This window comes from Rhincodon typus, chromosome 25 (genome assembly GCF_021869965.1).
Source record: "Rhincodon typus isolate 14 chromosome 25, sRhiTyp1.1, whole genome shotgun sequence".
NCBI classification, from domain to species: Eukaryota; Metazoa; Chordata; class Chondrichthyes; order Orectolobiformes; family Rhincodontidae; genus Rhincodon; species Rhincodon typus.
Genome location: NC_063356.1, coordinates 4,803,127 through 4,826,578, shown reverse-complemented (window position 1 = coordinate 4,826,578; position 23,452 = coordinate 4,803,127). Strand labels below are relative to the sequence as shown.

The following is a 23,452-nucleotide window of genomic DNA, read 5'->3' as shown; positions in this document are numbered from 1 at the left end:
GACCAACCCCCATCCCAACTCCCTACCTACACTCACCTTTACTGGCGCCATCCCCGCCTCCTTGACCTGTCCATCTTCTCTCCACCTATCTGCTCCTCTATCCACCTTCCATCATCGCCTCCCCCTCTCTCTATTTATTTCAGAGTCCCCTTCGCCCCCACTTTTCTGAAGAAGGGTGCAGACCCGAAACGTCAGCTTTCCTGCTCTTCTGATGCTGCTAGGCCTGCTGTGTTCATCCAGCTCTACATCTTGTTATCTCAGACTCCAGCATCGGCAGTTCCAACTGTCTCTGAAAATAGATAGTACATTTAATCTATATTCCAGTATGTCTGTGCAAGGTACTGAAACAGATTTGGTAACATCACATTGCAACTTGCCTCCTCTAAACTAATTGCAGCAATCATAAATCAGATCACCAGGCATAACAGTAGGAACATTTAAGATCCTAGATATATTTATGAGAATGCTCCTTCTTTTAATTTTTGATATAGGTCTGGCAGAATTTATTTTTTAAACAGTAAAAGGACCTGGAGCTATCTTCGAGAGCTTAACCTTTAACACAGATTTGTAAAAACATTTACAGTACCATTTTCATAAAACACCCATGTCCGTCAGGCCAGGGTACCACAGCACATCTTCAGTACACGAGTGTGAAAGGAATAGAAGGATGTGTGGGTAGACTGAGACTAAGTAAGATAATGAGGAGGCTTTTGTGAGACATAAAGACCAGCATCAACTAGATGGTTCAAATGGACTATTCAGATATACAAATTCTATGTAATTCATACCAAAGCGGCCAGCTCTGCCTATTCGATGCATGTATGTCTCCCAGTCCTGGGGCACATCCAAGTTAACCACCAGGTTCACCTTTTCTGCATCAATTCCTCTGGAAGTCTGAAAGGGACAACATTCATAAATAACAAACATCTCTACTTTCATTAATCCACGCACATCATATACTCTCCAGAGCCACAGCTTGGTGCATTGTGCCCAATGTTTTTATATTCTTGTGGAATACTGGTGTGTCCCCTCCCAAGTGGTTGCAACCCAGTTATGTCCAACCCTGTTTGGATCAACTATCCACACACAATATTTTTTGAAGACTAGTCACTGGATTGTGAACTGGCATAATAGCTGATTATTCACTTCCCAAATGAAGAAAGTAGAGATCAATTGTAACATCTCTGCCCCTGTCTCAGCTAACATTACTTATACCAACAGAGCTGGAAAATATCCAGTTGACTTTGGCAGTTCAGGGAACTCAATGTTTTATTTAAATGATGTGGAGATGCCAGTGTTGGACTGGGGCAGACAAAGTCAGAAAACTGTTGGACTATAACCTGGTGTCATGACTTTTGATACCTCATTTAAATAAAGTCAGAAGAAAATTGGTTTATTACAAAAAGAACCAGAGAGAATTTTGAATTAGACATACTTAATGAAAGTCAGCATTATACAACTAATGAAAGACCCACTATGCACCTACAGGACCATAGAAGACATAAGACTCTGGCCCAGCAAGTGGGGACATGTCTTCACCATAAATTCCAGGCTTTAACATCTTAGGTAGCCAGTATTAGAAGCCAGTATGAGGCAGCCTTATTCAACAGGAAAGAGAATGCTCATGATGGCAATGTTTCAATTGGGAGGAGAAGCAAGTTAGAAGTTAAATTAGGAATAAGCAGAGTTTCTCCATTCTGAATGGTAATGAGGTGAAAGGGTGATAAAGCTATTTAAGATTATGAAAGGACATGTGATGGAGTAGACATTTCCCATTCTGGGGAGTGGATAGGGAGAAACTGGTTCTCAATCCACTTACAAGTGGGAACAAAGGGCAGTGTTTTGCAAATATAGTAAATGCAAAGTGAGGAAAACTGTTTTCATACAGTGAGTAGTTAAGAGTCTGGAATACACTGCGTGGAAGAATGGTGGGGTTAGACTCAATCAAGGCATTCAAGAGGGTCACTGGATGATTATTTAAATTATAAATTATAATGATTGGAACAAGGGCCAGGTGGATCTCATTGACTATGAAATCCTTGATTGAGGTTGTTAACCTGGGCCAGTTAGGGAGCCCTGGCTGACAGGTATCAACAGGGGAATCAGAACGACTCCTCGGTCTATGGACTGGCTCGTCACCATCCATGCGCCGTGCACATGTAAATAAAGGGCTACTTTGAGACGGGATACCGGCCTCTGTGCAGCTATTTCCAAGTAGAAACAATATAGAGAGTTAAGGAGAAAAGACAGAAGACTGACAGCAAGTTATAATGCTCAGAAAGCCAGTGCAGACACGATGGGCTGATGACTGCCTCCTGTACCACAATAATTCTGTGAACTGAAAGAGTAGACGGTGAATTCAGAATTAGGGCTATAAATAAGACCAATAAACCCAATAAGAGATTCAGGAGAAACCTTCTTTAAACCCAGAATGGTGAGAATGTGAAACTTGCTCCTACAGGGGACAGGTTGAGGCAATAAGTGTCTCCACATTTACAGCACTGCTTCCCAAACATTTTCCCAACAGTGACCTAGTTTAATACTTCACACTTGCTTTGACCCAGAGTGAAAGCTGGGGGTCAGGGGATGATTGCAGGGGTACACGGTCAGATATGAATCCTGACTCTTATTGGAGCTGGCCACGCCCAGAGACAAAAAAACATCCAGACCTAAAGGGGCTTTGGAGTCAATACCAGGTCCATCAATTCTGATCACCTGCTTCATGGCTGCCATTTCTGCCTCAGATTGTGAAACCCATCCCCTTTAAGGAGAATCTCAATAAGACTTTGAGGGGAAGGAGGGGTGGGGAGGAGGCTAGATTGCAGTATAAATTCCAGCATGAATCATTTGGTTTGAACAGCTCATTTGTAGGTCATAAAAACTGTGGGAAAACACCAAATAAGTTTCCGGAGAAGTATTCTCAGTGTCTGGTCCAAAAAGAGACAACTGACATTTACACAGCACTTCACCACAACTCAAATATCGCAAGTGCCTCATATTCAATAAAATTAAATCCCACTGTCAGAAACACAGAAAAATAGGAGTAGGCCATTCAGCCCTTCAAGCCTGCTCTGCCATTTCCATAGTTATAGGTAAATGCACAACCCATCTTGTGCACAAGCTCTCCCATCAATGACAGCAACATCTTGATAATCTGTTTCTGCTAATGCTGGTTGTGGGAGCACTACTCAGCACAACGCCACACAAGCACCCAGCTTGTAATATAGTACCACGCCATCTTTAATACCCAGGTCAGGCAGAAAGGGCTTTTGCTCACCGTCTCAATCTAATGGCCAATCTGAAGCACCAAGTGTAGCACACCCTCCATCAAAATTACTAGTGATCAGTGGAGTTACAACTCTCATAAGATAGAGTAGCAACCAGACAGCCAAGCTAAAAAATTGCTTGGACACATTTCTTGAGACAAAAATGATCAAGGGATACGGGGTGAATGCGAGTGGGGCAGATCTACTAAAAGGGGCAGATGCGACGAGATCCAACTACTCTTAAATATCAGGGTGAAATTTCCTCAGGGCCTTGAAAAGCATCACTGTTGCCAAAGTTAGAGTAGGAGATCAGCAAGTCCCAAGGAATGCTTCAGCTCAGTGCAGCAAACACCGCAATAATGGGCAGATACCACTAGAGGACCTCCATGAGCAGCGTACACACTTTCTGGGGAAAAGAACTTTCTCAACGTTTCTCCCAGCAAACAGCTGACAAAATTCAGACTGAGTAAAGTTTATTCCTGGCCCTGAGAACAGGCCACTGTTAGAGATAGCACATGATATACAATAGCAGCTCAAGAAAGAAGCTCACCACCACCTTCCCAGGGGCAATTTGGGATCGGTAATAAAATTTTGACCCAACCAGTGATGTCCATGTCCTCAATGAATAATGAAAAAGAGACCTGGCATATTCTTTCTGAGTGTAGGTCATCATCACGTTATTTTTGGGAATCGGACTAGTGAGCAAGGTCATCTAAATATGTCCAGGCTCTTAAGGAGATTAAAAGACTCCAGATTTCTAATTGACGAAGAACAGAGCTGTTCTTTCTGTGTCCTGAGCTAATATTTACTCCTCAAACGACATCAGCAATAATCCAAAAAAAAAAGACCTGGTCATCATCAGAGATAGTAAGGACTGCCGATGCTGGAGTCTCAGAGATAGCACAGTGTGGGGCTGGAGGAGCAGGAAAGTTGACATTTCGGGTTGGGACCCTACTCCTCTGATGCTGCCTGGCCCGCTGTGTTCCTCCAGCTCCACACTTTGTTATCTCTGACTCCAGCATTGGCAGTTCTTACTACCTCTGATGACGACCAGGTCATCATCACATTGTTGTTCATGGGAGCTTGCTGTGTTCAAATTGGTTGCTACATATCCCCCACTACAATGACTACGGACAGCCCCGGTTATACACAGATTCCATTGCAGAGTTCACTTGTTAAGTCTACGTCTACTCAAATCGGAACACAATATTAAATAGTCATTTGTAAATACGTGTGAACGTTCCTTTGTAAGTCAAGGACCACCTTTACACCTGTAAAAGTATTTCATTACCTGTAAAGCGCTTTAGGGTGACCCTGGTCACTAAAGACATTAAATTAATGCAAGTCCTTTTTTAAGTAAAGAATTAAAATTATTTTCTAAGCTCTGTGGTTTCAGAAATAAGACATAAACCTCAAGTGAAGACGAAATATGTAGAGGGATGAGAAAGAATATTTTATATGCAGGGGCTGTTATGTTGCATTGTGTTCTATAGGTGAGTGAATGCGAGATAAACACCTGAAGGAAGAAATATCATATATCAAGGGCTGCATTTAAAAAAGGCAAGAAATTGGGATCCAAGTACATAGCTGATACAGAACTAATAGCAGAACAGTAAAAGAGATTCAACCTATATTTAGTTGAGCAGGAAACTGCAATCTAAACTTGTAAAGAACATAAATTTCCTTTATCTGATGAGAAGGGCACACTTTCACAACAGGAACACAACTTACTTGAGGTCAGTGGGCTAAGCTCTCTTACTCCCTATCCAAATAACCCAGCCAAACAACACACACAGCTACTGAGGATTATAACAGAGTCATGAATGCAGAGCTGTTCCCTGTTTCACTGGCAGCGATTATATGCTCTGTTCAGAGCACTGGCTTTCGGCGTTATCTGGAGCAGTTTTGAGAAGACTCCCACCCTTCCCATTAACAATTTCCCCTCCTGTATGTTTAGATGAAGGATGACTGGGCCCCTTTGAAAACTCACCAGGTCAGTGGAAATGAGGACACGGCATTTATACTGTTTTAGTTTGGACATGGCTTCAAGTCGCTGGTTCTGGTTCATGCTGCCTAAAAAGGAAAAAGAATATGGATGGAAATTAGCGCATTAAGGGCTGTAAACAGCACGTTAAAAAGTATTCTAGATTAACAAACCACATTTATTAACCTTTATTCATTTATGGGATGCAGGAGTCACTGGCTAGGCCAGTATTTATTGCCCATCCCTAAATGCATCAGAGAAGATGATGGTGATTTGCCTTCTGGAACAGTCCTTGAGATGTTTTTGTATTATTGCAGTTTAATTGTATTCCTACTATCACTCATCAGGAAACCTTCCCCAATGTGATACGTAACTGTACAGACTAGACACTTCAGCTGGTCTATGCATGATTAGCTGACCTCAGCCTGGAAAAACCATGACTTGCCTTAGTACAAGAGAGGAGGAATAGTGCATTCTGGATCCTACGCTGTGATCCCCCTGGAAACGGTCTACATGGGGACTCAGGACAAAAACCCAATCACAGTCAGGCTGAGCTTCTTACTGCACACCTCGATCTCACTGACGGAGGGCCACTTCAGGAAGGAGCAGAAGGAGATCATTCTCAAATTGAGAATTATCACAACATGTCAGGACTTTCAGCAGGTGGAAAAGGAGGACATCAGAGGGACAGGGTGCAAGGCGAGACTTTGAATTCTGGCTTCGTAAATTTTAAAAAGCACAAAGGATCGATTTGTAGTTTCAGATGTGATCAACATTCTTGTGCCAATTTTGAGAACCAACTTTTCCTTGAGTGTTTTAATCTGTTACTTACACACTGAACGATTGCTGGTTATACTGTGGTAAAGGAATCAGTTTTTAAGTAAATGAAAAATAAATTACAGCTATTTTGAAAACTTATGAGTCTATTAGTGAGTGTCCTTATGCCCAAAGGATTGTTTACTTTGTAAGAGCCTCCTCAAAGACCTTCAAATGGGCACAAATAAGTGGAAATACAGTGGTGATTAATTCATCCTGAGGGAAGTAGCTGGATATGGGTGACCATGACTTCTAGCACATTTTTAAAACATTTAAGCAGAAAAGATTAGGGAAACTCAACTTGCACTGAAAATCCTGATGCTAGAAATTTTGCACTAGTTACTTTGCTTTCTTACTAATTGTGCCCAAAATCATATAACAGAATAGAGTGGAAACTCCAGGTGCCAAGAGTGTGTGTTTGGAACAGAATAGCAGTTGTACGTTAGAAACACAGAACACGAACCTGAAATGCAGACTGCAGGAAGTCCTTTTGAGGTGAGAATGTCTGCTAGACGCTGGGCCCTATGACAATAAGGAATACAAAATTTACTCAGTGACACTTCTACAATTTTAAAACGTTTCTGAAATATAGCAGGAAGTGACTGATACACTGAAGGACACTAAAATGTCTTATTTAATGAGATACTGGAAGAAAAGTTACGATATTCATACGACTGTTTACAATGGACCTGCCATTCAATCAGCTAATATATTATATCTAAACAAAGAAGTGTGAATGTGGAAAAGCAGAAACAAAAACAGAAATTCATGGAAAAACTCAGCACGCCTGGCAGCATGTGGAGAGAAAGCGAAGTTAATGCTTTGGGTTCAGTGACCCTTCTGGAGAACATCACATATTATTTCTTCTCTCTATGTTGCTAATTCAGCCAGGTGCTTTGAAGAGGACAAAATAAAAATTAAGAGTCAGAGAAGGTGACTTGTACAGAATCATCAACAAAATCTCTGACATTAACTGGCTTAGAGAAGCCAAAGAGTATATAAACCAAAAACAACACAACACTGGCTATGCCTCGGCCCCCTGCAAAGCATTCTCCCTGAAGGCCAGCCAGAAACTGGTCATGTGAAATAATCAATCACTTCCCCAGCTATAAATCAAGAACATTCCAACTAAACTAACTGTTATGTTGTACTCCAATCATACTACCTTGGAGGTCCAAAACAGCCAAAGCTGGCAGCTATGGTGGAGACTCGTTTTCAGTGTCCCATGTGAATAGCTTTGAGAAGGGCATACGATATAAAATTGTTTCAGCAACAAAACAAATTTCTATCCTGCTCACTGCTTTAATCAGGACCAGAGAAATCAAGGATTAGATGTACTGGAAAGCAGAGTGAGTCAATATGGAGAGACTAAAGTAGCTGAGGTTGTTTGCCAAAGATCAAGGGGAGATTTAATAGTGCTAAAAATCATGAAGGGTTTGATGGAACAAATCAAGATTTCCACTGTCAGAGGACTCAGCAACCAGAGGATACAGACTTCAAGTAAATTATAACAGAATGGGGGGGAAAACAGGGAGGAGGAGGAAGTAAAAATATTTACGCAGTGAGTTATGATTTGGAATGTTCTGTCCCAAATTGCAGCGAAAGTAGGTAATAATTTCAAATAATAACAAGTCCAATAACTTCAAAGAAAAAATCAGATCGATACTCAAAAGGGAAAAATTCACAAAGCTATAGCAGAAAAGCAAGGGAATGGGAGCAAATGGGTAATTATTTCAAAGAGCTAGCTCAGGCAGAGTGAGCTGAATGGCTTTGTCCTATTCTGTGAATCCATGATTCTATGACAATGAAATGCTTAAGGGAGTATTGACTGCATCCACCGTACCTGCTGTGAAGGTTAGAGAAGACCAGAGCTTGGTTGAAGGGAATCTTACTGAACAACTCCAGTAAATGCTGCATTTTCTCTTCAAAGATCTTGTGTGGAAGTGGGTAGGAATTTACAACCTTGTAGAACTGCTTCAGCCCTGTTGGATAGTAATCATCTGGATTAGAATACATTAGTTTTTTTTTGTTAAATCATCCATGGTCTCAGAACATCAGTGTGTTACATCTGAAATCCAGTATCCTTGGAATGGAAACAGTACCACATTTCCGATTTTCCCAGATTCCCCGTTGCCCAGCAAATTAAAGCTACTGGTCTTTAAAGAGAAAGACACATTTTTACATATTTATTTACGTGACCATTATTGTAAAACAAACTGCAGCAGCCAAGCATTCAGGAAACTTCTACCGAATTGTGATCAAGTCTGATACCCGGCTATGTTTCTGGATTATGAATGCCTTTTTCTGATCTCTAGCTAGTGTTGCAGAGATTCCTGGTTGCTAATTAAACGGAAAGTAACCTGTAAAATCTGAGGTCAGTGGTGATAACCAGGTGCAATAAAGCATTATGAAACAGACAGTTACTAAACCAACAGGGTAACTGATGTAAACGTGGTAAATGTTGAGTGGTGCTCAGAGAGTAAAATGCCCAGTTTTTGTACAGCCAGGTTTATCATATACCGATAAGAAGGTTTAGAATGCTGGCTTTGAATGAACAAAAATGTTCCATTGAGAGCACATTTTAATCATGCAAGCTCAAAAAGTTTGTAAACATATTCAAACTGCTCTGCTTCAACTCCTCTGAAAGCAGGTTTAATGACCCTTTTGTCAAAATGCTCTCTCCAGCCCAAGCTTAGGTGGGCAGTATCATAGACCCTCAAGTCAGGGCTTCCCAAAGCGGGGCTCACAAATTCCAAGACCGCAATGGACACTGTGAAGAACTGACCGAGTTACAGCAGCTGTGTGCCGGCTCCGAGTCTCACTTTACAGGAACTCTCCCCAACTCACAGAGGGCTCCCTCATCCCTCACGGTTCCCACCTAAGGGTCTGCAACAGTTTTCAAGCAATAAAATGGAATACAGTGACAAACTATTTAGGAAACACAGCCCCTCGTGTACTGTTGGGTGCTCAGTTGGGCATTGCACAGCAACGTTATTACAGATGCAATTTTCAACAAGTGTTGACCATGATTCTCTCGTTTGAATCTGAACGTTTGGTTTCAAAGTTCTCTCCAGAGCCTTGAATGTTAAAAAAGGCTGTCACTCCAAAGCAGGACTGAGGGAGTGCTTCACTGTCAACAAGGCCTTATTTCATATGAAGCAATAGAAAGAATTTCCATCTGCTCCCTCAATTCAATGGAAACGATCCAACAACATTAATCTTAAGAGATGCAGAAAAGTTTTACCCAGTCGATCATTATTTCTCTCTTAAACAGAAAACTGCAGAAACACTAAGAAAATTGATCAGCATCTTATGCTTGGGTTGTGAATTCTTCTCAAAAGTTCATCTGACCCTTCCTCCGTGTACAGTTCTTCTCAGCCTTTGCCTGCTCACTGCACCCAGCGGTTTGATGGGTGAAGATCTGACATGGATCACAATGACCCACTGGAATCAATTCAAAAAGTTCAACACACGAAGCTGCTGCTGGCTCCATTGACAAACAGATCAAGGCTGAAGGATCACACAGGCGAAAATTTTGTCACAAGAGCGAGAAGTGCATCACCTCCAACCTGCAACAAATGAAGTTTGTCTGCTACTCATTTCACCAAACCCTTGAACCAAAACAAAAAGAATAAAAATGAATTCTTCCCTTCTCCACTGGATTTTCTCAACTTGCAGAGTCTCCACTCCTGGCCTTGACTGACACATACCAGGAAAATTAATGAAAACTGACAAGAGACATATGTTCACATAGCTTTTCATCTTACATTCTTCAGGACAAATACAAGAATACCAAATTTCAAAACAGCCACTATTGATATTACAGGGAAATGTAGGCCACCTTCAGCAACGTATCTGCGTCAGGCACTGGTAGACTACTTTCTCTCCGCAAATAGAATACTTCATTTTCTGCTACCTCTAACTAAGCTGTCGCTTTAAAGGTCAGCTTTGCTTGACTTGCTGCAGTTACTGCAAGTCATCCCATACTGAGCACAACAGCAAGTTCTCCCCACGTCCCAGTCTCAATAAATTTAAGCAACAGGAACAAGACAGTGGTGACAATTAATCTTACTGCGGGTTGTGAGAAAAGTCGTCCGGCTAGAAAAGCTTTTGCATTTGATTTGAGTTATTTATTGTCACGTGCATTTTGTTACAAAATTCAGTGAAAAGTGCTGCATAGTGTCGCCACTCTCTGGAGTCATCTTAAAACAGAACATAAAGGCAGAAAAGTTAAAAAAAAAACAGTTGACCTTTACAGTCGTTCTTGTTAAGTGCTCAGCCACGGGCCTGGAACAGCCAGCCGCTAGTCCCTTCGCCGTGCCATCAGAACAAGAGTTATCATTCTTCGGCACCATCTCGCCTCCACCGATGCTGCCAACATGCTGGGCCTCACCGGTGGTGCCGGGTCTCGCACCCGCTCAAGCTCAGGCCCACCGACACCACCAAGAGTCTACTCCAGGCCCACCTCACTGATGCTGCCGGGTCTCGTACTGGGCCCAGTCTCGCCTCTGCCTCCACGAGTCGGCGCTGGATGCAGGCACTGACCTTCACCACAGCAGCCATGAGTCCACCCTGGGCTCACCTCGCCATCGCTGCCATGACTGAACTCTTCACAAGAGGCAAGTGAAAAGAAACAAAAAGAAACGCAGACAGAACAGACAAGCCCTCTGCCAAAGTAATAACATTCACCACACTCCAAAAGTAATTCTTTGATGCACTCTGGTATTTCAGCACCGCAGCAAGGTGCTACAAAATCAAACTACAATTTGAAAAAGGCTCATCCATCACTAGCTCAGCGACATAGTGAAGCAAACAAGAACCAGTGAATTCAGACATGGGAAATAAATATCCTGATTGCCCACTTTAAGCACTCATGTTACAGTAATGAGCGCAGAAATTGCCGGAAAGGCTCAGCAGGTCTGGCGGCATCTGTGGAGAGAAGGCAGAGTTAACGTTTCAGGTCTGGTGACCCTACTTCAGACTTGTAACAGCCATTTTACAGTCTGTGTTGGTCTAATTGTGACCAATCTGTCCCCTCAGCCAAAATAAATAAGTGGAGACATTAGACACAAACAATGGAAATGTTTGGGTATAGAAACATTCCGTCATTGTGGGGCTGATCTATATCACACAATTGATTAAACCAAGCTGCATTAATGGAGCTAACGTAAAAGTTTTCAATGTAATTGAAGGATGGAGCAGACTCTAGAGATTGTAGCAAAAACTGAAAGAACTGCGGAAGCTGTACATCACAGACAAAAACGGAAATTGCTGGAAAAACTCAGGTCTGGCAGCATCTGTGGAGAGAAATCAGAGTTAACATTTCCGGTCCAGTGACCCATGGGACGATTAATTTCTTCCACACCAGCCCAACAACACAGCTAAAGAGACTAGTTTAACTATCAGTCTAGCGCTTTCTTTCTCACTGAAACAATGCTGCACTGCCCGGCACAAACTTGCACTTCAGAAACCTGGCTTCAGATCATTCAAAATACCACTTATAAAAATGGAGAGAGTAAAACCAAAGAGTTTCATACATTGTCAGAGGCTGCTGGATTCAAAACAAAGTGGCAGAGGTTCAATGTGGCACACTGTTTCACCCAGTAAACTGAATCGGTTCAGAAATTCCTCACCAGTGCCAAGTTAGTTTTTCCCATGTATCAACTCTACTTTCTACCTTTCAAAGCATTAAACAGTAGACATCAAGGTGGGCTTACCAATGAGTGATGGATCAGTAGGGTTCAGTCGGACAAAGCTGGGATCCCTCATATACCTCGTTAAATGATGGGCCAATGACTCCGGGTATGTTGCAGACAAGGCCACCATCTGCTTATTTGATGGCAGCGAAGAATAAATCCAGCTATGAAGAAACAGAAAAGAAAAATCTTTAGGCTATCAAACTGCTCCCCGTAAGTGCTGTCAATTTGGATCCATGTCAGTCAGTAAGACAGAAACTAGAACACTTTTCTTTGTAGATAGAGTTTATTAACTCCTCAGTCTTACAGCTCCTTCCACACTAGTTCTACCTGTTCCTATTGCATTACATTTTCTAATTCACATCTATGGAGCAGGCGGGACTTGAGCCCGGGCCTCCTGGCTCATAGGTAGAGAAATTACCACTGAGTCACAAGAACACCCATTCCATCATTAACCAGTCAATTAAATCAATCAACAAACCACAATCATCTGCTTGAGGAGAGGCAATGGCCTAGTGATATTATCACTAGACTGTTAATCCAGAAACCCAAACACTGTTCTGGGGACCTGGATTCAAATCCTGCCATGGTAGATGGTGGAATTTGAATTCAGTAATAAAAAAATCTGGAATTAAGAGTCTAATGATGATCTTGAAACCAGTGTCAATTGTTGGAAAAAAAACCCATCTGTTTCACTAATGTCCTTTCAGCAAAGAAACTGTCGCTATCATCTCATCTGGCCTACATGTGACACCAGACCCACAGCAACGTGGTCGATTCTTAACTGCCCTCTGAGCAATTTGGGATGGGTAATAAATGCTGGCCTAGTCAGTAACACCCATATCCTGTGAATGAATTTAAAAAGCATCTTTTTATATTAATAGAAGAGATTACTAACATAAGTAAAGCTGCTGGGGTGGGGTGGTGAGGGGCAGCTCATGTGGCACAGTGACAGTGTCCCTACCTCTGGGCTAGGAGGTCTGAAATCAAGACTCCTGTGTTGGAAATGTGATGCATATCCATACAGACTGATTAAAAAAAATAATTAGAAAGACAGTAGGATAGAAAAAAGATCTGTTTGGGCAAATTTATTATATAAAAACTAACTTGAATGAAAAGTCAAGTTTATAATGTAAATGCAACAATAATGTGTAGTCATGTATACCAATATCTATTTCAAGCAGAAGTGGTCACGATGAAGTGAATCAAACTTTATTTCACATTCTAGATTCTGTAGTTGGTGGCTGTTCTGTAATTTAACAGCAGATAGGAATGGGTTGGAGATAGGGTGCAAGAGTGTCTGGTTTTGCTGGATTAAGTGACCTCTTGGTTCTCCTACCCGTACTTGAATCATCAGGTTTTTCTGGCAAAGAATTTGTCCCTTTCCCTCAGCTGCCCTCTCAGATACTCAGCTGCTTTTTCTGGCAGTAGTGGCCTACAATCAGGCCTCAAACAGCACATGGGTACCATGATTGGCAGACACCCCTCTCACCTCGGAATCCTGCAATCCGTGCATGGAATTCCTTAGTCTCCACTCGGCAGAACAGTAGAGATCAGGAAATCTGCAGCAGACAATGGCTATGGAAGAGTTCAAATCGGAAATCTCCCACATGGTGAACCTAGTCTCACAGACCTTTATAAATCATCATGAAGGGACATGCTCACATACCTGACAATTAACAAAATGTTCACACACAGAGGAATAGCTTGAGGGACAGCTCAGGCAGAATCTACTTAATGTGGCTTTAACCTTTCAGGAATCTGAGCGTCTGCAAAGACCACACACTTTAGGAAGCCTAAAGTACATATAACCTGGACATGTAGTGTCTTACTGTCAAGGAACTACGCTGCTGAAAGTTACACAGCTTTGCTCAAACATTCACTTAATAGATGTCTAACCAAGCTGTGACTATCCAGTGCAAACATGTGTCTGTATATAAAAAGGAAGGGAAAGCAAGGTGTTTGTTTAACTTTAAGATGACACAACTGATAACAACAGCAAGTTCCGTGAATCAATTCTACAGTCAAGCAGCTGGGAGCGGTCCTTGGAGATGCTGACTGACTGGTTGACAGCCATACATAGAGATGAGACCTGTAATGAGGGAGCTGGGATTCAGATCACTCAACTCCAAATAACCCAACAAAAAAGCAATGGCCCCAGCTTACACAGTTCCTCATGGGAAGGGAGCATGGTTTTAAATTGCCCCCATGCAGTAGCTTTCACAAAAGCAATTAGCAAGACCCCAAGCCTCAACTTTTAACAAAGGTGAGGCTTTCTTCTGGTCTGCTCCTAGCTGAGGAGTGTTAGGCTCAGTCAAACAACCAAGGACTGTAAGCATAACCGAAAATGCTAGAAAAATACAGCAAGTAAGGCAGTATCTGTATGGAGAGAGGTACAAAGCTGGTTGGAATCACACCTAGCAGAAAGGGAGATGGCTGTTGTTGGAAATCAATCATCTCTAGTCCCAGGAGATTTCTGCAGAAGTTCCTCAGGTCAAATATTTTCTAATCAACCTGTTCACAGATGTTATGACACATCTCTAGAGTAAGTGAGACTTGAACCCCAGCTCCTAGCCGAGAGGTGGGGACACTACCACTGCACCACAAGAGCCCCATTTCCTTGTGATAGTTTCCTTGGCACCATCACTGTCACTAGTTCAATTTATGGCCTTCTCTCAATCATAATATCTGAAGCAGGAATGCTTATTGATGGCAACACAATGTTCAGCACCAATAATGTCTTCTCAAATACCAAAACAGTCTGTTCTGAAATGCAGGAATACCTGGCCAATATCCAGGCTTAGGATGGTAAGTGGCAAGTAACATTTGCATAAGTGAAAGGCAATAACCATCTCCAACAAGAGAGATTCTAATCATTGTCCCTCACCATTCAATGGCATTGGCATCACTCTTACTCCCCCATTATCAACATCCTGTGGGTTACCATTCACTTCAAACTGAACTGGACCAGCAATATAAATACAGGAGCAAGTCAGAAGCTAGGAGTGCCGAGTGTAACTGCCCAAATCCTTTCCAGCATCTACAAGGCACAAGTGGGAAATGTAATGGAATACTCCCCACTTGCCTGGATGGGTGCAACTCCAACAACATAGAAGAAGCTTGACACCATCCAGGACAAAGTATCCCACTTGAATGGCACCACATCCAACACCAGTGCATAGTGGCAGCAGTGTGAACAAGATGAATTGCAGTAACTCACCGAGCTTCCTTAGAAGCACTTTCCAAACACGCAACCTCTACCACCTTAGGGAACAAGGGCAGCAGATGCATAGGAGCACTACACCTACAAGTTCCCCTACAAACAACTCATCATCCTGACCTGGAAATATCATTGTTCCTTCAGTGTCGCTGGAGCAAAATCCTGAAACTCCCTCCCTAACAGTGTTGCGTGCCCCTACCCCCAATGGACTACAGTGATTCAAGAGGGCAGTCCATCACCACCACCTTAGGGATAATAAATGTTGCTTCAGCCAGCAATGCTCACATCCCATGAAACAAAATAAAACAAGTTCATCAGAACAGGGAAAATGAGAGATGTATTTGGCTTTAAGACAGTCTCTTTGGCCCTGCAGTAGTAACAGTTCTATCATTCAATCTCTCCTCCTGTCGACCCTGCCTTCCATTGATCATATCCCACCAGCCCCCAGGCTCAAAACCTCTCTTTTGGATCTCTAACTTTTTCCCCAGCTATGATAAGAGGTCACAGGCATGAAATGTTAACTCAATTTCTCTCTCCATACTGATGCTGCCAGATCTGGGGGAACATTTATAGTATTTTCTGCTTTACTTCAGCAGCCACAGTATTCTGCTTTTCAAGTGCAGTCTTTACAAATGTAATTTTTAGTTCTGTGGTTTGGTGACTTAAGCATCCTGATCGGCTGACACATGATGCCCACAAAATATATTCAGTATTTCATCAAAAAAAAAATACAGCTGTCAAATTCTAACAGAATTTCCCTGCACAGAAAGCTATTCAGCTAATCATGTCTGTGTGCCCCCTCTGAAGGAGCTATCCAATTAGTCCCACTCTCCTGTTCTTTCCCGTAGACCTGTAAATCTTTCCCACTTCAAGAATATGTCTAATTTTCTTTTGAAAATCAATTTATTTCATGCAGTGTATTCCAGGTCATAGCAACCTAACGCTGTCACATCCTGCTCAACAACGGTCACAGTGGATACATGCTCATTTGAGAAATGCAGCACATATAAAATTTATCGAGGCAAAACAACAGTCTCATAAGGCTGTGTAATTACTAAAAAGAAAATCCAAGGCTGTAATGCAATTCAGTGCCTTCAGGTGGAGTTGCAGAGCCTCAGAAGGGGGGCAACATCAATTACGTCAAGGTTCAGAGAAAAACTACAAGGACAGGTTGTACAAACTCGAGCTTGTGTTCCCTTGACCACTGATGACAGAGGAGTGCATTCAACAGGGGTTGAACACAGGACATACATACTCTCACTAGAACTGGAAGCAAAAACCAGGAAGAATCATAATGTAATTTGAACTAGGATATAACCAGGGTTGACATCAGGATTTTTTTTTTTAAATTCTGCCCATGCAATGGGTTGGATAAGTTTAAAACTGTCTCCCCAGAAAAGTAGCCTAGAGAGGGACAGTAGAAACCTTCAGGGTGGAGGCTGGATAATGTTTTGCTGGGCAAGGATAGCAAAGGAAACATGACACATGTGGGTGCATGGCAGTCAAAGAGTAGATCAGGCACAAGCTCTCTTTTTTACAAAACACATTCATTCACGAGATGTGGGCATCACTGGTTAGGTCAGCATTTATTGTCCATCCCTAAATGCCCTGAGAAAGTGGTGGTGAGCCACTACAGTCCTTGGGTTGTGGGTACACCCACAATGCTATGTGCAAGAGTGTTCCAGGATTTTAACCCAGCCAAAAGTCAAGATGGTGTGCGCCTTACAAGTTTTGGTGGTCCCGCGTATGCTTCCCTTGTCATTCCAGATCGCAGAAGCCTCATGCTTGGAAGGTGTTGAAGGAGCCTTGGTGGATTGAATGGCTTATTCCTGTATATCTGTCACCTCGGTACATCCAGACGGATGGATTTCAAACCAACCCCACCCAGACCCCAAAAATCACTATGGTCATCTGGGTGAGACATCAGAGAACAGATAAAGCAGTTGAAGGCGAGTGCGTATGTTTGTGTGCATGTTAGGGGGAGTTTTGCAGGATATGGATGAAAAGAGAAGAAACAATTTCAGGTCACTGAACTGGCATCAAATGTGAAACATTCACCCCTGTTTTGTGCTTTCTTTTATACAGGCACCGCCTAACCTGCCAGGTGCCTCCAACATTTTCCATTTTTATTCAGAGCTCCGATAAAGTGCCTTTTGGTTCCCTGTAGAAGGGGAACAAACTTTGCTTAAAATGTTTTGTCCCCTTCCCACAGTGTCTGCATTCATGGAAATTCCTTTTCATCCAAAAAAAAATTCAGGACTCAAAGGGGCCTTTTTATTGTCAAGGCACTGCTCCATTTCAATGAGCGAATGGGCCACAGTAACAAAACACTTGCTGTGGGTGCTGAGTCAACGCTAGGTGACTTCACAAATGCTAAATAGTGACATTTTAAAATAGTTGTCTGTATCAAATAAACTGCTTTGGCCCTTCAACAGCAAGTACAGCTTTAAGAGAAATATTTTGAAATGTCACAATTTGGAATTGCTCACTTACTTGATCTGCTCCTGGAAGCTGCCCTCTTCCAGCAACTTATCCGCCTCATCCAATATGAACAAGCGGATACTGACTGTCGGGAGAAAGCCAATCTCGATCAGCTGTTTAATGCGACCTGCATTGAGGGAAGTCATTTGCTTCAGTAAATACATGTGACACGCATGATGAGGCAATACGTTCCTCAAAAAAAAAGTCCATATAAAGCAGATGCTCACCCTTCGCATCAGTTAAGCAAGGTTGATAAGGTTTTTACGAATTAAGAGTACCTCAGGAACATGGAACTGAGGGGTGGGCAAATGGAGCTGCGTCACAATCTCACTGAATGGCAGAACAGAAGAGGGGTTAAAACTGTCTGTTCCTACTCTCACAAACTCTATAGCATGTCAATTTGTCCAGGTTACTGCAGATTCGCTAGTCTAGTAATCCAGACCCAAGATCAATGTTCTCGGGACATGGGTTCAAATTCCATCACACCAAAAGGGGACATTTTAATTCAATAAAAAAAAAAGACTAAAATGCTAGTCTAATGGTAACTATGCAATCCCTGTCATTTATCTTAAAAACTCATCTAGTTCACCAATGCCCGTTACGGATGGAAGTCCACCATCCTTCCCCAGTCTGCCTCTAAAATGGTCGAACCAGCTACTCAGCTTCAAGGGCAATTAGGGATGGGCAACAAAATAATGCCCTTGCCAGTGAGGCCTACACCCCATGAAAGGGTAAATTTTAAAAAGACTGAGGACCTACAAATAACTCTCAGTTACCACGGTATTGTTAGATGATTGAGAGTTAAGTTCCATTTCAGAGTTGAGTACATAACTCAGGCTACCATTCGATGGCAGTACCATGGGAGTGTTGCACTTTGGAGATTCCATCTCTCATATGACAAACGTCCAATTGCCCCTCACAGATGAGCACCTCAGTGCTATTCCAAACAACTGCAGGGCAGTTTTCTACCATCCTGGCCAATACTTATCCTTCAGTCACATTGCTCTCTACAGAACCCTGACAGTATATAAACAACAGCAGTTCACACAGTGCAACAATGACTATATTTCAAAAGTCGTTCACTGGCTGTAAGACACTCCCAGCTCAGGGTCATGGAAAAGTGCTTCACTTGCTTGTATCTTATCAACAGGGAGCAGAAAATGACCTACAAGTCTCTGTATCCATTCCAGCCAGTACGCCGCCCTGGACAGTATTGCAAGTTTCCAAAATTATTTGTTCCAAACATAGTTTACAATTTCTCAGCCTCCAAGAAATAACAAGAGACTCACAAGATGCCACTTGCCTCAAATTATGATACTTCAAGTCCCTCTGTGGTTTCACCCCTCACTATCTCTGATCTCCAATAGCTGTAAAACTCTCCCAGATAACTGCAGATCTCCAATTCTGCCCCCTTCAGCATCTCCAATCGTCACTGCACCAGCACGGAGGGGAATTACATGCCCAGCTTCTGAGGGTCAAGGCTTTGATTCTCCACCTTACCCCCTTCCTACACAAAGCTCCTTGAAAACCTTTGTGACCAAGCTGTAAGTCTGCTTGCATGGCCCAAAGTCGATAGCGTAGGCTAAAGCTCTGTGAAATGCCTTGGGAAAGCATTCCAGCTGGTGTTCTGTTCTAGAATTCTCTCACCTGGAGAACCTACTGCGATATGGCATTTCTTCAGCCGCATTTTGTCTAGGTTCAATGGGGTCCCTCCAATGAAGACGTGACATTCCAGGCCCTCCATTTTAATGCCAATTGCTGTAATGACTGAGTGGATTTGGACTGCAATTTCCCTGGTAGGCGCCAGAACGAGAACCTGCAAGCAACAAGGAAAGAACTGGCCATCAACACAACTTACAGTGTAGGTATATCGTGATTAGAGAACACCACAGCAGCAGCAGCAATCAAATTGTTGCTGGGGATGGAAGAAAAATTGGATGGAAAGATGTGTTACCGAGACAGAGAACCAAGAACACTTCTCTGAAAATTAACTGCTTTCTCCTGGCCATTCTGGCCAATATTCATTCATCAACCAATCATCATGCTGTTATAGAGTCATAGAACCGTACAGTCATACAGCACAGAAAGAGACCCTTCGGCCCAACTCATCCCTGTCAACCAGTTTCCTAAACTGAACTAGTCCCATTTGCCTGCATTTGGCCTATATCCCTCTAAACCTTTTCTATCCATGTACCTGTCCAAATGTCTTTTAAATGTTGTAATTGTACCCACGTTATCACATCCTTTAGCAGCTCGCTCCATACACGCAGCACCCTCTGTGTGGAAAAAGTTGCCACACAGGTCCCTTTTAAATTTTTCCCCTCTCACCTTAAATCTATGCCTGTAGTTTTGGGCTCCCCTATCCTGGGCAAAAGACTTTGGCTATTCACCTTATCTACGCCCCTCATGATTTTATAAACCTCTATAAGGTCACCCCTCAGCCTCCTACTCTCCAGGGAAAAAAGTCCCAGACTATCCAGTCCCTCCTTATAATTCAAACCCTCCAATCTCGATAATATTCTTCTTAATCTTTTTTTGCATCCTTTCCAGTTTAATAACATCTCTCCTATAGTAGGGCAACCAGAATTGTATACAATACTGCAAATGCTGCCTAGCAAATGTCTTGTACAGCTGTAACATGATGTCCCAACTCCTAAACTCAATGCTCTGACAGATGAAGGCAAGCGTGTCAAATACCTTCTTTGTGAGATTATGTGGGGCACAGACTGGCTAGAGTTCCCAGTGTTTTAGTAGTAGCTACAGTTCAAAAGTGCTCCATTGATTGTAAAACACTTGCGAGTGTGTTCCAAACATGAAATGTGCTACGTAAATGCAAGATCTCAACTCCTGCTTCCACTTAAATACTTGTAATGTGAGCAAACGTTGTCCTAGGTAATCTGTGTCCAACCATGCACTCCCACTTCCCATGCATTCAAGCTTTTAAAACTGGGAGATGCGGAGAAATATCTGCTGCCCAGTTTTCAACACTGTCAGAAAGCTCAAGCAGAAACTGTCAGCGATTGCTTGGAACAATACCGCACTGGGCTCAGTGCTTTTCCCCAATTACACACAACTGGGCAGGTTTCTATGGCAAGAGTGTGCAAAATGAAGTTAACTATGGTTCACAGCGGTTGTTTGCTGGTAACCGCTTGCCGAAAAAGAGGCATGCTGTCAAAGCTTTTTGTCTTGCTCCCATCATGACAGACAGAAGAATTCCAAATTTCAAAGGGAACAACAATTTACACAGCACAAGAAAGGGGCAATATGCAAAGTTCAGAACAACCTCTGCAAATTTCACACAAATGCTAACCTGTGTTGCCGGATTCTCGAGGATAAGGGAGTCCAATGCAATTGTAGCAAAGACACATGTTTTCCCCGTACCAGATTTAGCTTGCACAATCAGATCTGAAAGAGACACGTAACTTTGTAAAGAAAAATCACATGCTGAATTTTCGAGCTTAAGATGTGAACCATTGCAGCACTGGTTATACCTAATGATGTCGTGAAGCATGTCCAGAATTCTGGTGCCTATCAAGTATCGTAATCAAACTAATTAGCTGCACATAGTACAATATCCTTGATTATTTTAAATTGCTCCCACTACCACCACCCACAATGACAGCCCAGTAACCACCAGCACTTCACTGTTAATTACCCCATTCAAAACAACACAGATTCGGAAAGACAGAAAATTTATCTTGTAGCGTTTCTTTCGGGGAGCAACTGACCATAACAGAAACGTTTTACTGAAATCTAGCAGTGACCAGGAGGGAAAAAACCGATCACATCAAGTTACACTATATCACTGTCTTATGTTGAGAAGCCGAGCAAAGTTTCTTGTGTCAATATTTCAGTTATCAAACTCACATCAGAATATTTTATGGTGTTCAAACTTAGGGGCGCAGATGTCTACTCTGACAAAAATTGCCTCAGTTACACAGCAGCTATTGGTTACCACAGAGTCATTCAGATGCACAGCACGGAAACAGACCCTTTGGTCCAACTCATCTGTACCTACCAGAATAATCTAGCCCCATTGCCCAGCATTTGGCCCATATTCCTCCAAACCCTGCCTTTTAAATGGTTCGAAGGTAGGAGACAGAGGGTGGTGGGGGAGAGTTGCTTTTCAGACTGGAGGTCTGTGACCAGCGGTGTGCCGCAAGGATCAGTGCTGGGTCCACTGCTTTTCGTCATTTATATATATGATTTGGATGTGAACATAGGAGGTATGGTTAGTAAGTTTACATATCACACCAAAATTGAAGGTGTAGTGGACAGCCAAGAAGATTATCTCAGAGTACAACAGGATCTTGATCCGATGGGCCGAGGAGTGGCAGATGGAGTTTAACTTAGATAAGCGTGAGGCAGGACTTACACACTTCATGGTAAGGTCTTGGGGAATATGACTGAACAAAGAGACCTTGGCGTGCAGGTTCACAGTCCCTTGAAAGTGGAATCGCAGGTGGATAGGGTAGTGAAGAAGGCGTTTGATATGCTTGCCTTTATTGGTCAGTGCATTGAGTACAGGAGTTGGGAGGTCATGTTGCAGCTGTAGAGGACATTGGTTAGGCCACTTTTGGAATACAGAATTCAATTCTGGTCTCCCTGCTATAGGAAAGATGTTGTGAAGCTTGAAAGGGTTCAGAAAAGTTTTACAAGAATGTCACCAGGGTTGGAGGGTTTGAACTGTAGAGAGGCTGGAGCTATTTCCCTGGAGCGTCAGAGGCTGAGGGGTGACCTTATCAAGGTTTATAAAATCATGAGGGGCATGAATAGGTGATTAGTCAAGGTCTTTTCCCTAGGGTAGGGGAATCCAAGACTAGAGGGCATAGGTTTAAGGTGAGAAGGGATAGATTTAAAAGAGACCTAAGGGGCAAAGTTTTCTCACACAGAGGGTGGTGCGTGTATGGAATGAGGTGCCAGAGGAAGTGGTCGAGGTTGGTACAATTACAACATTTAAAAGACATCTGAATTGGTACATGAATACAAAGGGTTTAGAGGGATATGGGCCAAATGCTGGCAAATGAGACTAGATTAATTTAGGATATCTGGTCGGCATGGACAAGTTAGACCAAAGGGTGACTTTCCATGCAGTACAGCTGTGTGGCTCTAAATTTTGTAATTGTACCAGCCTCCACAACTTCCTCTGGCAGCTCATTCCACACACGCAGTACCCTCTGCATCTTCAGAAACACCTCCCAAAGCCAGCAACTTCTCAACAAGGCAAATGGTACAGGGGAAGCTCTCCTCCAGCCCCACATTCCTATCACATAGCAGACTTCCATCAGTGTTCAAACAGCTCATGCCCCTAAATACACTGAAGGAACACCTTTTACTCAAAGACTGAAGTATTTCAATAAGTGGAAAAGGAAAGCGCACCTCTCCCCAATCCCCATTTCCACTTCCTCAATCCACTTACATTCTCGAACACAATTTCACAAAATAAACGCCATACTCTCCTTTACAACCCACGCTGCCATATCCCCCTCTTGTATGCCAACCCATCAAACCCCCTTTCTGGTTATAATCACTCCTCTCCCTCCATCAACCCTCTCTCCTCCTTTCACTCATCCCCACCGCACATCCCCTCATTCTACCACCCCAACTCCCTCATTCTCTACCAACACCTCATTCACCAACCCCCTGCCCAACTCTCTCTCCTCCCACGCCTCACTGTTCCCATTTCTACGCCCTATCCTCAATCTACGCCCTCAACACTTCCCCTCACTCTACTCCCAACCCTCCCTATCCCTCAATCTCCCTCTCCTTCTCCCCAACTCCCACCCCTCACCCGACACTCCTCATACTCTCACTCTCCCCCCTCCCTCCATCACTGTGACCCTCACCGATCCCCCAAATCATACAACCACCTGCTATCCCTTCCCCTACCCATTCCCCACTACATCTCCCCTTGCTCCACTCCCAATGCGCTCGCCTCTCTACACACTGCACCTCCCGCAGCTCCCTCACCGCCAACACCCCGCTCCCT

At 43.0% G+C, this 23,452-nt stretch overlaps 1 protein-coding gene across 1 annotated transcript in view; it reads right to left on the bottom strand.

The window, feature by feature from the left end:
• The window catches only part of ddx20 (DEAD (Asp-Glu-Ala-Asp) box polypeptide 20), a 25,678-nt gene extending 4,689 nt beyond the window's left edge, over window positions 1–20,989 (bottom strand). Inside the window, exons 1-8 of the mRNA XM_020512515.2 lie at window positions 20,774–20,989; window positions 19,111–19,279; window positions 17,476–17,590; window positions 11,784–11,926; window positions 7,910–8,048; window positions 6,530–6,588; window positions 5,257–5,339; window positions 789–894 (exon numbers count right to left, since the gene is read on the bottom strand). Of these exons, the coding sequence (XP_020368104.1) occupies window positions 789–894; window positions 5,257–5,339; window positions 6,530–6,588; window positions 7,910–8,048; window positions 11,784–11,926; window positions 17,476–17,590; window positions 19,111–19,279; window positions 20,774–20,974 (1,015 nt within the window). The 5' untranslated portion in view covers window positions 20,975–20,989. The remainder of the gene's footprint in view (window positions 1–788; window positions 895–5,256; window positions 5,340–6,529; window positions 6,589–7,909; window positions 8,049–11,783; window positions 11,927–17,475; window positions 17,591–19,110; window positions 19,280–20,773) is intronic.
• Between the last annotated feature and the right edge of the window lie 2,463 nt (window positions 20,990–23,452).